Genomic DNA, 13949 nt, shown 5'->3' on the forward strand with positions numbered 1-13949 from the left:
TTGGTCGAGGGTAAGTTTCAGTGGGAACTTGATACTTCGGCACCAAACCACGATCACTACTGCACAGACGCTACAAATTGTGTTAAAGATGCAAGATAGTGGGACATTTTTGTACAACAGGAGGAAGCTGACAAACAAAACTTATTCAAAATAGTTTGAAACTCCTCACTTAACTAAACATTCATCTGTAAATAAGGTGAACTTGACTCAAACATTTTAACGGTTTAATAACGTGTACACTCATCAGCTGCCATTGACAAAATAACAGCCAAATGAATCCGACAGCACATAAATCCCTTGTCTAATTAGCGCTGAGCGTCTGTCTAATTTATAACAGTTTAATATGTTAGCAGCGCACCATGTGTCAGGACACATAAAAGCCAAACATATCCTCAGAGCAAACAGACAGACAAATTAAACGTTATTAGTTTTTCACTTATCTGTTCAAAATGTTAAGATATGAGGCGGCCGACCTTGATGAGCAATGAAAGATTAATAAACATGTTTCTCTGGAGACTCTGCTGCTGTGGGCACGTCGGCCAAGAGCAACACAACCAGCGTGCATTTCATCCTGCAATCTGCTCCACAGAGTGGGAGACAGATACTCTGCGGTCTGCCATCTCTGATATAAATCACTGTTGCGAATCAGAAATAGGAACCGAACCCTGTTGACCTACGTTAAAAGAGATGGAAAACAGCATAGTTTGTGTTTGAATGACAAGGAGAAAGTGCAGCCATGGGAAAGTTAATCTAGGGGTACAACAAAAACACGAACATACTGTTCAGTGTGGATACAGAACACACTGAGCACAGAACGTCAGATGAGGATGTGCTGCCTCGGTTTTATCTGCTCTAACCAGCTGAAGTATTTCTTCCACGAGGCTCTGTGGTGGAGATAAACTGTTGATAGAGCAGCAGGTGTTCTGCGTCCACGCTCTAATGCATCAACCACTTTCTTATTCAGATTCTACACAACCGAAAAAAAACTTAAAACCCACACACAGACACACACAGAGCTATTAAAAACACTTACAGGGCTCCTGGCGGCTGGTGACCAGTGACGCGGACGTCAAACTTCCTGACACCTCACCTGACTGAGTTCATCACCAGTGTTAACATACCTGTCCTCGAAGTGACGGCCAAAAACCCTGACGACAGGGAGAAATGTAAACAGCCCTTTTACTTTCAACCCAGTGATTTTATATTGAGAACAAGGACCGAATGACCCTGTTATGATATTTCAGATGCGTCATTTAAAGCGTATCAGTGCGAGATAAAGATAACACACACAAAACAAGGCCGAGGCTCTTGCAGCCTGTGGAGCGAAGCTGCTATAAAATAAAAGAATTCTTGTGGTACTTTTATTCATAGTATTAGCGGTTGTGCGATGCCTGTGTAGACTCAAAATCCAATATTCAATATTTTCCCTTTTCTGCCCATAAAACGACAAACACTTAAAATGTCAAGTCTGGAAATATTCTCCATTTTTCTTGAATCAATATTGTCTCATTGGCTTTGATTTCTCTGTGCAAATAGAGCGCCAGTAACAATACACAGGGAACCACACAATGCACTGGGTTCCATGGTCCTTCAACATACAGTAATTAATCCTGCACAAATTGTCCTGCTGCAGTAATATTCAGTAGAGTATTTGTATTAATCCGCTCCTGATAATAGTCCCCATACCAATGTGTGATTTACTCTTGTTCAGTTACTGGCTAAAAACTGCACTGACCTGATTTGTAATGTAAAATGAAACTTTACGACCCATTTTTCAAGATTTACGTCTTCAGCATGAGCAAATCACTTCAGGGATGTTCGGTCAGGTTACGTCAGAGAGTGAGTAACACATCTTTGGATATTCTTTTATGGGATTTGACCTGGGCCTCACACAACGGCTTCCCTTTAATGTCATAATTAGACCATGCTCTTCAACATGTAAACAGGAGTATGAATAGAATATTGTATTAACAACTCGTGTAAATAATCCAAATCACAGCTTAAGATATTCAGTCAATAGTTGGATAAATTGGGTAAATGTAGTAAAGTACTTGTATTTTTTGGAATCCAATTGAAGTGAGGTAGTTCCTGGTTTACTGGGACACCTGATGAATCTGGGACTGTTTCACTGAATCTGTTTCACCTGCTTTTCCTGCGTTGACTTTTTAAAAACATCTGCTGTGGAAGATAAAAAAAAAGAAAAGCTCTCTACACATCTCAGTGGCGAGGAAACTTTGGTCGATCACGGCAGCCCGGACGGAGCCTCGGGTTCACAATGGTTCTTGTTTCAGGATTTTGTGCCATTCATTCAAACTGGACTGCATACCAGGCTGTTTCCCAAGATCATATTCTGAATACTGAATAGCGAGTGGATTGAATGCATTATGTGCAAAACCACAACAGCATTTTCTCCTGCAAAGATCTATTATCTTATCTTTCCTGCAGACTCTAAACAACACAGGCTTTTGTCCATTGGCCGTGTGCTGTTTCTACTGATGCTGTGCTGGACGTGCAGCAGCTGACTTGTCAATATTTGAACCTCTTCTCTCACTTTGCGTCTTTACCTGGATCTGCACTGCATGATGCAAGTTTTCCTTTGTGAACGGAAATGTTTCTGGTCACGACTGCATTCCTCTCGTTGCATGCACAGACTTTGGGTTTTCTCTAGACGGGTGATCGGCAAACATCGCTCGTGTGCGATACCCCTTTTATTCCCAGAGATGCTTTTGACTGACAGAGACACACACAGTGCGGGCAGAGAGGAAGAGGAGGGGGAGGAGAGGGAGGATGTGTCGCGGAGAGCTTTCCCCAGCTTCTCCTTTCTTTTTGATTACATGAGGTCACCACAACCACCGGTCTTAACAATTGATGGGACCGTGTGTTCCAATAATGATATCATCCCATAGTCCTGCACAGAAATACAATAAAAGAGAGAGAGAGTGTTTCTGTAACAAATGAAAATGGAAATAATTTTTATTGAGATATTATTCACACTTTTAATTAGCCTGATTCAACTTTATTAAAACAGAACAATATTTATCAAGAAAACAATAATTGACCATTTACATCAGTAACTAGTGAAACGACCAGATGTAATCCCAATTTTATTTGTTATCTCCGACGTATAAACAACTTTTCTGTACATGCTGTGAGGACAGATCAGTGACGAGGGTTCAGCTCCGTCTTCATGCCTGCTGAGCCGCAGCCTTGGCAGCCAACCTCTCCTCTCTCTCCTGGTTGGCCTTCTCCCTCATCTCCTTCTCTCTCTGGATCAGCTGCCTCTTCTCGGCCTCCCAGGCCTGCAACCGGCTCTCGTATTCCTCCAAGTCTGGTTTCTCTGCTGCAGCCAGGTTCTGCTGGGCAAGCGCGCTCACCAAATCCTGGAGGGAGGCAGAGTCCACTTTACCCTGCGTCTCCAGCTGGCAGCTCAGTTCCTGGGGAGGCAGAGAAAGAAGAAAAAGGTTGAAGGCGTCAAACGGTGACCTCATTACATTATTTAAATAACTTTGGTGAAATTCCCCAAAGCCAATAAACTTTATTTAATACATTTCAAATGCTCCAGCTCTGACATTCCTGAACCCCACCAAAAGAGACAGATTTCCTTAAGTCTATAAATACGTTAAGGTTTTGGATGTTCACATAAAGACACACTTCAATTTAGAAATAAGTTTTAATAAAACATTTAACATTGCTAGAAAGGTTTTTTGACATTTTCACCAATTTCTCAGAGAATAAAACTCATTTGGGACTAATATCTACAAGTGTGCTTAATTTGGTGCAGCTTGATTGAATTCAATGGATTTTGGCCTTGTTACATGAGCTCTAATCTCTGTGATCTCTCTGTGATCAAGACTTCCAGCCAATACTCTCACATTAAACACATGTCACAATTTCATGATTAACACATCAATATGCCAAAAACAGGCAGGGACAAAGAAAAGAGAGAAAGCTAATAAACAAGGATAAACCTCATTTAGGGGGAAGAACATCTGTCCACAACATGCGGCAGATCTTCAGAACCAATAAAATGCATCTGAGTGGGTGTATCACTGAATGCAATTAGAAAAATTCCCATGAGGAGTGTGGTAAAAACTCTTTGGCAGCTCCCTTAAATAGCTTTATTTCAATCAATTGGAGAGAGGTCATGAAACTTTCTCTTAATCTAATCATTTAAAAAGATTCATCCCTCTGCATTTGACAATAGAACAAAGCAGGATAGAATCTTACAGTGATGAAGCTTCATCTTTGCCTGCAAATCACTGTCTAATTATTATCATGGAGATGATGCAAATAATTTTCCAAAGCTGACGATTGGGTTTTAAACAGCATAGAAAAATAAAAATGTTTCATCATCCCCTGTTTTACTTGCTTGTGGGATAATTCAATACCATCTGCATTGTCTCATTACCTCAGGTCAAAGTTATTTTTATCATCCAACATCGTAATTCAGCTCAGACTGAATCTTTTTCTTGATTGTGTGTTTACTAAAACATGATCTATACGTCTTCTCCTTTAAGGGTAGTGGGGGGGGGGGGGGGCTGGAGCCAACCTCAGCTGAGACTGGGCGAGAGGCAGGGTACATCCTGGACGGGTCACCAGTTTATTGCAAGGCTGACGTACAGAGACAAACCTTACCCCAACCTGCATGTCACAGGGAGAACTGAAAACTTCACACAGAAAGAACCAACCAAGACCCTTCTTACTCTGAGGCGACAGTGTAAACCACTGATGTGCCACCTGTGTGTGGTTGTTATACTAATGTTAAAAGAAAAACAACCCTAGGATGCTGTGTAATAAGATTCTACTGGAAAATCTTAAATTACCTCCCCCGTCATGACTGGAAACAGAGAGCCACCTGTGACAAACACCCACCTTGAACCTGGTGACATACTGAGGAAGCTTAGCCTGCTCGGCCAAATCATCTTCATCTACAGCTTCTTCTTTCTTGTCCTCCTCTCCTCCCGACTCCTCTCCAGAGGAATCAGAGTCTGAGCTGGAAGACAACTCCTGCAGCAAGTCACTCATGTGGTCCAGCTGGAAAGAAATTTTAAATGAATGTTAAGAAGTTTATGTTTTCAGTGCAGTTAGAAATCTTCAGAAACAGATTTAATAGTAATTAGTTAGTGCCAGAAGACTTTTCCCAAGTTATCATATTAACCTGAGCATCTGATATTTTCCTTATTTGACTTATGTCGGAACAGGCATACAATGATGAAAGAGGGTGAACACTCTACATGACAAGTCGCCTCTTCTTCTCAGAGAAAAGGTAAGATTAACGCTGACCTGAGGCGGCAGGCGCCAGTCGCCAGCACCTTCATATCAAATGTAATATTTCCTCTGTGTCCACTGGCGTTATCTGCTCCGTCTACATTATTGCCGTGCCGCCGTCTCGCTGGCTGCATTAATTCCTGTTGTGGTAATTCTCACAGACATGCTCGGCGCTCCAGGCCCCTCAGAATCTCATTAGACGGGAACAAAGCTCAACTATTGAACTGGACAGCGCAGGGCGGATTAGAGGCGCTACAGCCGGTCGCATGTGCGTGCATACAAGTAAAAATAACAGCAAAATGACAGCATGTGTGTTCCATCTCAGCAGAGGAAGACTGTCACACACCACACCTGGAGAGTAACAGAGGCCTGTCTCTTCACATGATGTTGTGCAGAACCACGATCACTCTTTGAGTCTAATCAGCATTTTGGTGCGACGATCTCACACCAATAATCTAACACTTAGGGAAATGTGTTTTTCTGCCGTCAAAGCCACAGTCTGAGGAGCAGATCAATAACAAAAGTCCAAATGGTCACAGGCTGTGATTCTGTGTGGCAGCGTGTTTTGATCATGCAGCTTGTTTGTTGATCTTTGCTTGTATGAGCCATGTTTGTGTGTTATGGTGCACTGTTTGTACTGTGTTATTCTCTTCTGCCTGTAAGATAAACCCCGTATGATGTCACTGATATTAGGAGTTATGTGTGAACTAATCAGGAATAAGCCAACTTCCAGACACTGCATACACACACACACACAGTTTTTTTCATTCATTGGTTTGGACGTGTTTAGCTTAGCTTAGCAGAAAAAGGGTAAACTGCTGACCTTATTATATTAGAAAACAACAATATGGTTTCCACCTACTCCAAAGCCTCCTCTTGTCCTGTTCTGTTATCCTAGAGCAGTGGCAGTAATATGTCTGGTTGGACTGGGCTGTTTGCTTCTGCTGTGTTGATTTTCTTTCTGAATCTGTAAAATAGAGCTGCAGTAATTGAGCCACGTCTAAGTAAAGACAGACTGCTGGACTCAGTCCACAGAACCCTGAAGCTGCTGCACAAGGAGCTGTTCCCCTGTTTATTCAAAGTTCCGTGAAGACCGACTCAGGACAAAGAACCCCAACCTGGGGAATCAGTTGTCATCGGCGTTTTTCGTGAATACCAGAGCCCTGGTCACACGCGTTCCACATAGAGATGGACAGAGAATTCTGATATTGCACCGTGCAACTTTTTTGCTCCTATTTTACAGATTCTAATGCATCAGTTCAGAGTAATTCAATCTACAACGGTTACACCATGCTGCATTGATTTAGTTTCCTTATCATACACTGTGTTAGCCCTCCTCAAGAAATAAAACTAAACAATAATCAACTTTGAGATCAATTATTTAAACGTCCTTGTCCTCACCGTGTCTTTGGACAGCTTGATGTCTTCAGAAGCAGCAGCTACTCGCTCCATGACAGCCAGCGCTCGGTCCAGATATCCACGACCCCAGAAGAGAGGCATGCCCCGAAACACGGCGTGAATGCCCCCTAAGATCTCTACTTTGCCTGGATGGGAAAAGGAAGATGAGAATTTATGAGACATGGAGCATAATGAAAACGTGTTGGACCAACAACCATTGCAAAAATAAACAAGGTTATAGTGGGGGGAAACTTCAATACACACCTAGGAGAGCATTTCCAAGTAGCTGAGCGCTTAGGCCAACACTGTTGTCCTGCTTCAGTCCACAAAGGAGCAGCGACGCCCCCATCGCCCGATCCTCTGACATCTGAACACAGCGAGGAACAAGTGCACACATTTCATCTGGAGGCAGATCGGTTGGTTCTGCTACAAACACTCAAACACTAATGACTTTCAGGAATCCATTTTTCCTAAATGAATAAAGCCCTCATACATCACTCTGAGCATCAGCAGTCATACAACATGTCGTTGATGACTTTACCGGAGGAGTAATGCACTGCATTCCCGCCAAGAGTAAGAATATTCTGCTATCATTTATTTTCATAAAGCCGTCCATGTTGCTGCGGCTGCAGTTTCACTCACAGTGAGTTGTGGTCTGGCTGCGAAGTAAGAGCCCAGAGCGTAAAGAGACAGAATCTGAGTGGAGGGAAGGTCGAAGGCCTCCTGGAGCATCACCTCTTCAACCACCGAGCACGCACCTGTACCACAGAAACATCATGTCAGGGTCATTTCTGCTGTTTTCTAATGTCAGGCTGCTGCACTGGATGATGTTTTCAGATATTTCCATCTAAAATAATATTTCAGTAATGCTTCTTATTCTAACTGTAGCTAGCATTCTAATGTTATTTAGGGACAAGAGAAGGTAAGAGTCAGTTTAACCCTTGTCAAGTTAAAGTGATAATGACTCTTTGTGTTCTTTGCTGAAACACTTACTTGTTTTAATATCACTCCAAAGAGTAAAAGAAAAATTCTACATTATTGGTTTGAACATGGCTCATAATGCCACCTAGTGTTTCAAAAAGTCTGAACCTTGCAGGGTCAATGCTTCCCGTAAAGTTTTTATAAAGTCTACGTTGACTCAACTATTTGGGACGTCTCTACCTCTCATGACATTTATGTGTGTGAAAAAGGTAACACCCTCTAATCAAAGGTGGGCGGCCCCCAGCGACTGCTCGGTGTTTGAATCTGGAAAACTTTCCTGGGAGAAGAGGTTCAGCCAAAACTTAGGGATGAAGTTACACTGGATAAATCTGCTGTTATTCTATAGTTTTCTTATAATCGAGAAACACTAGAGCCAAGTTTCCCATCGTAATTTTAAACAACTTATAGGAATATAAACAAAAAGAAATGCAGATAAGAGTATGTTTCTACTCTAGTATTACTGTTGAGTGAATATAAGAAGTTAGTTCATTGTGTGGTGGAGCTAACTGTCCTGTCAGGTGACATCTAACAACCTCAGAGGAGGAGGACAAGAAGAGAGGATGAACCAACAGTATGGATTGTGTCTGTAGTCTTGACTGGAATGAAAAAAACTACAGAGCCCACACACCTTGAAACTATGTGATAGAACTATGTTCCTTCATTAGTTGAAAGACGACCCTGTTTACTGTCTAATGTCAGAAGTAATCAGGCTTCTCCTTTACCTCTGTCTTTTACAAACAAGGAAAGAAATGTTTGAAATATGATTTTAGTGATTTGACAGGCGGCTCCCACTCCTGGCAATATTCACAGTCAACAAGAGTGTTTGGAAAGCCGCAGCGGCTTGTACTTCATTTCAGCCGCCTGTCTGTTTTTTTTCCCCCTAAATCTTTCATGGGAATTTTTTTTACTTACTTTTAAAGTCTCCATCCTTAATGTAAGGATCCATGAGCAGATTGAAGGTGAAATCGTCTGGAAATATTCCATACTGAACCTATACACACACACACACACACACACACAAGCACACATTGAATATTCACGCCACATGTACAACAACTCGATCTTTTACATTATTTATCCTTCAACATTGTTTACTCCACGTGATTTGGTAAAGACGGTGTAGATCATGCACAACAATAACAACTGCAGATTCCTACAGAATCACCGACACTGACACCAATCAAAACAACAGGCGGCCATAACAGAGTATACGCCGCTTTACCTCACTGTAAACACATCAGCGGCCAGTTGACGTCTCTGCCTTTGGAATAATGCAGCGATTCCCAGATAGTACGACTCATTCAAGAACAGTACACATGCTTGGGAAACGTCAAACACGTTTGATGTTATTTGTTCTGCTCAGATCAGTTTGAAAATGCATCTGGGTTGTTAAGATGGGATCTATAATCGCTCATCCTGGAAGATAACCGCAGCTGTCAGCCCTGATCAGAGCCGCTGATTACATTTCCTCTCTGGTTTTGACGATGAGCCTCTTCTAAATAACAGAGGGAATAGGATGTGATGCGTGTACCTTGTTTTTAAGCGTGTACAGGGACTTGTCCCTGGCCCCGTATTTTAGACACTGCCTGACCCAGCTGTGAACAGACCAGTCTCGCAGGTACCAACAGTTTGGACTGTGACGAAACCTGGAGGAAGAGAAAACACATGAATGTAAACACATATGTACGTGAATGGCTCTCAGTCAAGCTCATACCTCCGCCAAACCCCAACATTCCCCTAAATCCAGTCAAACTGCACCAAATCTCCCACACTCACAGATATCAGTTCCAAAAATGTGCCTGATTTTTTCCCCATGAATTATTCCCTGCATCCGCACAAAATTTTAATGGATTCTCTGACCGACTTGCTTAGAAACAAACAAACAAACCAGCAAACACATAAAAAGGGCTGAACACATAGAAATCCGCACACAGCTAACAGGAAAGATGTGAATATGAAAAGAAGTGACATGCAGCTGTAATCAAACGTCACAAATGTTTAATAAACAATTTAGCTGCAGAAGCACCCGACTTCATCCGGAAATATTAACAATGTGTGAAAACCAAACACAGTTCAATGAGTTTTTTACTCCGAACTTCTCATAGTGGAGAAGTTGTTGTTCAATTCTTACTCAATTATGAAAAATGTATGGGCCGCGAACAAGTGTGCGATTGGGAAATTTCCTAAATCTTGTAATCAGAAGAATGGGTGCAGATTCCAGAGGAGGGAGTAAACAGGAAAGTCTGGAGTTGCCCCGGACAAAGAAAAGCATGTGACCGAACATAAACCAAAACAGACAAACCAAACAGACAATTCATTCCAAAAAAAGCACACAAGTTGGTACAGTGGACCGAAACCAAGACGGCTGACAAAGACCTGCAGACGCAGAGAGAGTCAAAAGTAATTCCTCTTACTTGTAGAGGTAATACTCTGCTTGATCGATTTCCTCCCGAGATGATATGTTGTCAACAAACTGAAACGCAAACAGAAAATATAAATCGTTACTGAAAATTCTAACACATTTGTTGGTTAAACAACAAATTAAACAGTCCAGGTGGACGCAGCTTACCCGCGACACGGTCAGAGAGCTAACTGGGAGATTCCTGTCGTATGTCCTGTCCATGGTGGCAGCCAGTTGAGCTGTGACACAACACACAACACTATTATTACACAGTTTAACATGTAAGAAACAAGCAATACTCCATAGTAAGAATTTAAGGTATCCCTTTGGAAAACACCTGCTTGAACAGATTTTTAATATCATCTCTAATAAAGGATGGGACTTGAGCCACGAAAGAAGCCATTACATTTTCCCGTAGATCTGGACAAAGGGGCGGTTCCAGGAAATGTTTGTCTCTTTCTTAAACATTGTGAGATTCATTGTTTTATTTCACATTTTCACCAATTTCCCAGGGAATACCTTGTGGATCTTGATGATTAAATTGGGCATATTTAGGGGACTGATTTCTGTGTGTAGCTTTAGTAAGTGTGTGGAATTTGGTGCAGATCCAAGTAGAAAATCTAGATCTAGCAGATGGGATTTCATTGGGGGAGGGGCTCTTTTCAGGGACTGTACAGTGACAAATACAGCTGTAACACTGTAACTACCACTCATGTGTAGTTGAGATAATGTGGATTCAGAAGGGAATCAACAGTTTGTGTGTATCTTCAATAGTTAAAGAATCATGTTCAATCAAACATGACACTGTTTGACACACCTACCACTTCACATTAGATCTGCCCCGTCTTTAACACACTTTAAATCACTACTAAAAACACACCTGTTCTCCCAGGCGTTCTCCTCAAGTACGTTTCATTGCAGCTGATTTTATTTATCTTATCATATATCTTATTAGATTCATTTTACATTAATAATTGTTACAATTCTATTTGTATTACTTGCACTATGATGTATAACGTTTTACTGTCCTTTTGTTGTACCATTACACCTGTAAAGCACTTTGGTCAACCAAGTTCTTTTAAATGTGCTATATAAATAAAATTGACATTGACATTAACAGATTTGGTGAGGAATTGAACTGTTTAGCCTTTGCAGACACAGACTCTTGACTTAATGCCACTCTGGTTATATTGGTCATGAAATGCTTCATCATCAGTTCAGCTCGATTAAAATAAAAATTTAAATCTTAATTTGAAAGTTAATTTGATATGGGCCATGACATGCTGTGTGATAATCAGATGTGTGAAGGCTTATTAATCAGTGAATCGTGCTGCTGCAGTGTTACACTGCCATCCTGTGTTGATCACACGCACACACAGTAAAAGCTCCACTACAGCATAGTCAGTCAAGCAACATTGAATGTGTACAGTAAGCTGCACTCTTATAATATTACTTAAAGCTTATATATTTATTTCTTGAATAAGGATATATGTGATCGATGAGGAAAATGCTGTTAGGAATCTGACTGGTCGTTAAATTACTATTTTTCTTTTTCACTTTGCATTTAAGCCTGTATCGAAAAAAATGAAAAAGGTTTGATACCCGATCGTAGATTAATGTTCTATTGATTTAGTGTCAGCTTCTTTCACTGACCTTCTAGATTAGAAACATCCTCTGTAGCACATGTCCTGCTCCAGTATTCTCTCTGTGTACACACTTATCCCCAACAAGAGCGTATGCAAGCTGCCGGTCTATCACCCTGTGTCTCTGATATGGACAGACCCCCCCCCCCCTCTCTGTGGGAGGACACCCACTCAGGGACAGGACCCCACAGTGTCTGCAGGATTCCCCAAGTTAAATAAAAGGTCTACAGCACGTGGGTTGGACTTTATGACAGAGAACCAGTGAGGACGATAAAGCCAAGATCAGGATAATGTGAAGGTGATAGAACACATGTGCTGTGGACATGTCAACATGGAGCAGGACCTCAAAGGAAACAATAGATGCAGGTGGTGTTCCTAATAAAGTGCTCTTAGGGTGCGGGCTCCCCTCCCTCAGGTGGAGCTCTTACCCAGGTTGTGAGGGTCCTTCTCCCGCGCCTCCCACAGCCTGGTGTCGGTGTAAGCTGCGGACAGCAACCATCTTCTGACTGCAACACACAAAACACCACCAGGTCACACACACACACAGACACACACAGGCCCCGCGTGATGGCGAACAGGCTGTTTAAGAGCGGGAGGACATTCACTGAGGGTAGGGCCTCAGCTTCACGGTGAGAGCAGAGTCTGACCTGAGAGAGACGGAGAGAAACGGTTCACTTTGACAGCAGCAGTCACACAGCGGCTCAACACGGAGGACGCCATCTTTGGACGGTACTATGTCAGAGGCCGGGGGAGGAGCGCGGCGTGTTTCTGTTTCCTCAAAAGTGACGTCAGAGGGTCATACCAAGATAAAAACGAGACTTAGAAAAAAGCATTTTAACGAAACCTTATCAAAGACGGTGGTGATGGTGGTTAAATATGCAGTTATTTGATTTTAAAATGTTTGGGAGTTTACCATAAAATTATAGCATTTAAAAAAACGATATAAACTTACACTGAATGAGTGAGGTTGTATATCTTCACTTCAGCTTCTTTATCACATGAAATTCATCACATTCATTTTCATTTGACTTATTTATAAAACTCTTCTATACTCTCAAAACTCTCAAACTTCTACAGGCTCGCCTTCTTGTACGTATAGTATTTTATAACAGTGTTGTTAGTGGAATCCACTGTATGTGTGTGTTTGTATGTTTATTTGAACTGTCTTTGTCATGGGACCTTTTTTTTTTAAATCACTTATTACTTCATGTGATCTGCCAATGACACGTTTTTCTATCATACTACCCCTTTTCTCTGTTTTCATACATTTTCTTTTTGTTGCATTTGTGGAGCTACTGCTAAGTAATATTCTTTGTACGCGTTCACACTTGGCTGATAGAAAACGGACAATAGAGGGTGCTGTTTATTTAAGGAGGAGACCGAGCAGATAAGACAGAAGAGAAAAGGAAGGAGGTTCACTTTGAAAACCCACGAAAAGTCCCAATATTAGAATCCCAGCAAACCGATTCTAAATATGTCTAAACGCGTCTGGGAATAGCAGGGCCACTGACCTGATGTGTCCCCTCACCTCTCTGTCAGTGAGCCAGGGTTTTGTTCTGTGTACAGGAGAACAGTCGTCAGCTGGGACTACAGTCCGCTCCCTGGCTGCGGGTCAAAGGAGGTAACAGGTTAAGTCTGGGGTGGGACAGTTTAATGAAACAAAACATGGAGGAAATTTCAGCTCCATCTCCTTTTTCTAACTGACCAGCAAAACAGGAAGCTCTTACCTGAGGAAGTGGACTGTTCTAAACAAACAAACAAGGGCTGAGGCCGTCTTTTCAGGAATAAAGGACCAATGGAGGCGGATACCCTTGATGCAATTTTATTACTTGGACATTAAATGTTAATCTTGCAAGGAGCAATACATGTTCAATTCATTTTCTTAAGAATCAAACTTGCTCCCAAACTCTTCCACTCATCTAGAAAGGTGTTTGTAAAAGTGGTTCAATGAGGTGAAGTGAAAGATTTGATTTCGTCCCATAACTGCTTCCCTTTTTGTTTCACCTCCATCATGTTGTATAACATTTTTGTATCTGAGTAGATAACAAAATGTATTATACATGATGAGAAATGTCCAGCGAAACATTTGATGGTATTTTATTTAGTGTTGTTTCAGACAGCAGGACTTTTCCTCAGATTCTTGAATTGGCATGTGAGCTAGAATGTTTCTTAATGGATCAACAGAATATGCCGGTCTTAAATTTTCAGTGTTTTGAATTGTATCTGTATCACAGCTGCTGTATCTCAAAAGGAATGTG

At 41.7% G+C, this 13949-nt stretch overlaps 1 protein-coding gene across 1 annotated transcript; it reads right to left on the reverse strand.

The window, feature by feature from the left end:
- Positions 1 to 2955: 2955 nt before the first annotated feature.
- On the reverse strand, positions 2956 to 12495 carry mrps27 (mitochondrial ribosomal protein S27). The gene is made up of 11 exons (XM_053420785.1): positions 12339 to 12495; positions 12120 to 12197; positions 10217 to 10287; positions 10062 to 10120; positions 9179 to 9293; positions 8560 to 8638; positions 7309 to 7424; positions 6931 to 7033; positions 6670 to 6812; positions 4873 to 5034; positions 2956 to 3434 (listed from the first exon to the last, which is right to left on the reverse strand). Exons 1-11 carry the CDS (start codon positions 12409 to 12411, stop codon positions 3186 to 3188), a joined length of 1248 nt encoding a protein of 415 aa, XP_053276760.1. The 5' UTR covers positions 12412 to 12495; the 3' UTR covers positions 2956 to 3185.
- Between the last annotated feature and the right edge of the window lie 1454 nt (positions 12496 to 13949).

This window comes from Pleuronectes platessa, chromosome 4, assembly GCF_947347685.1.
Source record: "Pleuronectes platessa chromosome 4, fPlePla1.1, whole genome shotgun sequence".
Lineage (NCBI taxonomy): Eukaryota > Metazoa > Chordata > Actinopteri > Pleuronectiformes > Pleuronectidae > Pleuronectes > Pleuronectes platessa.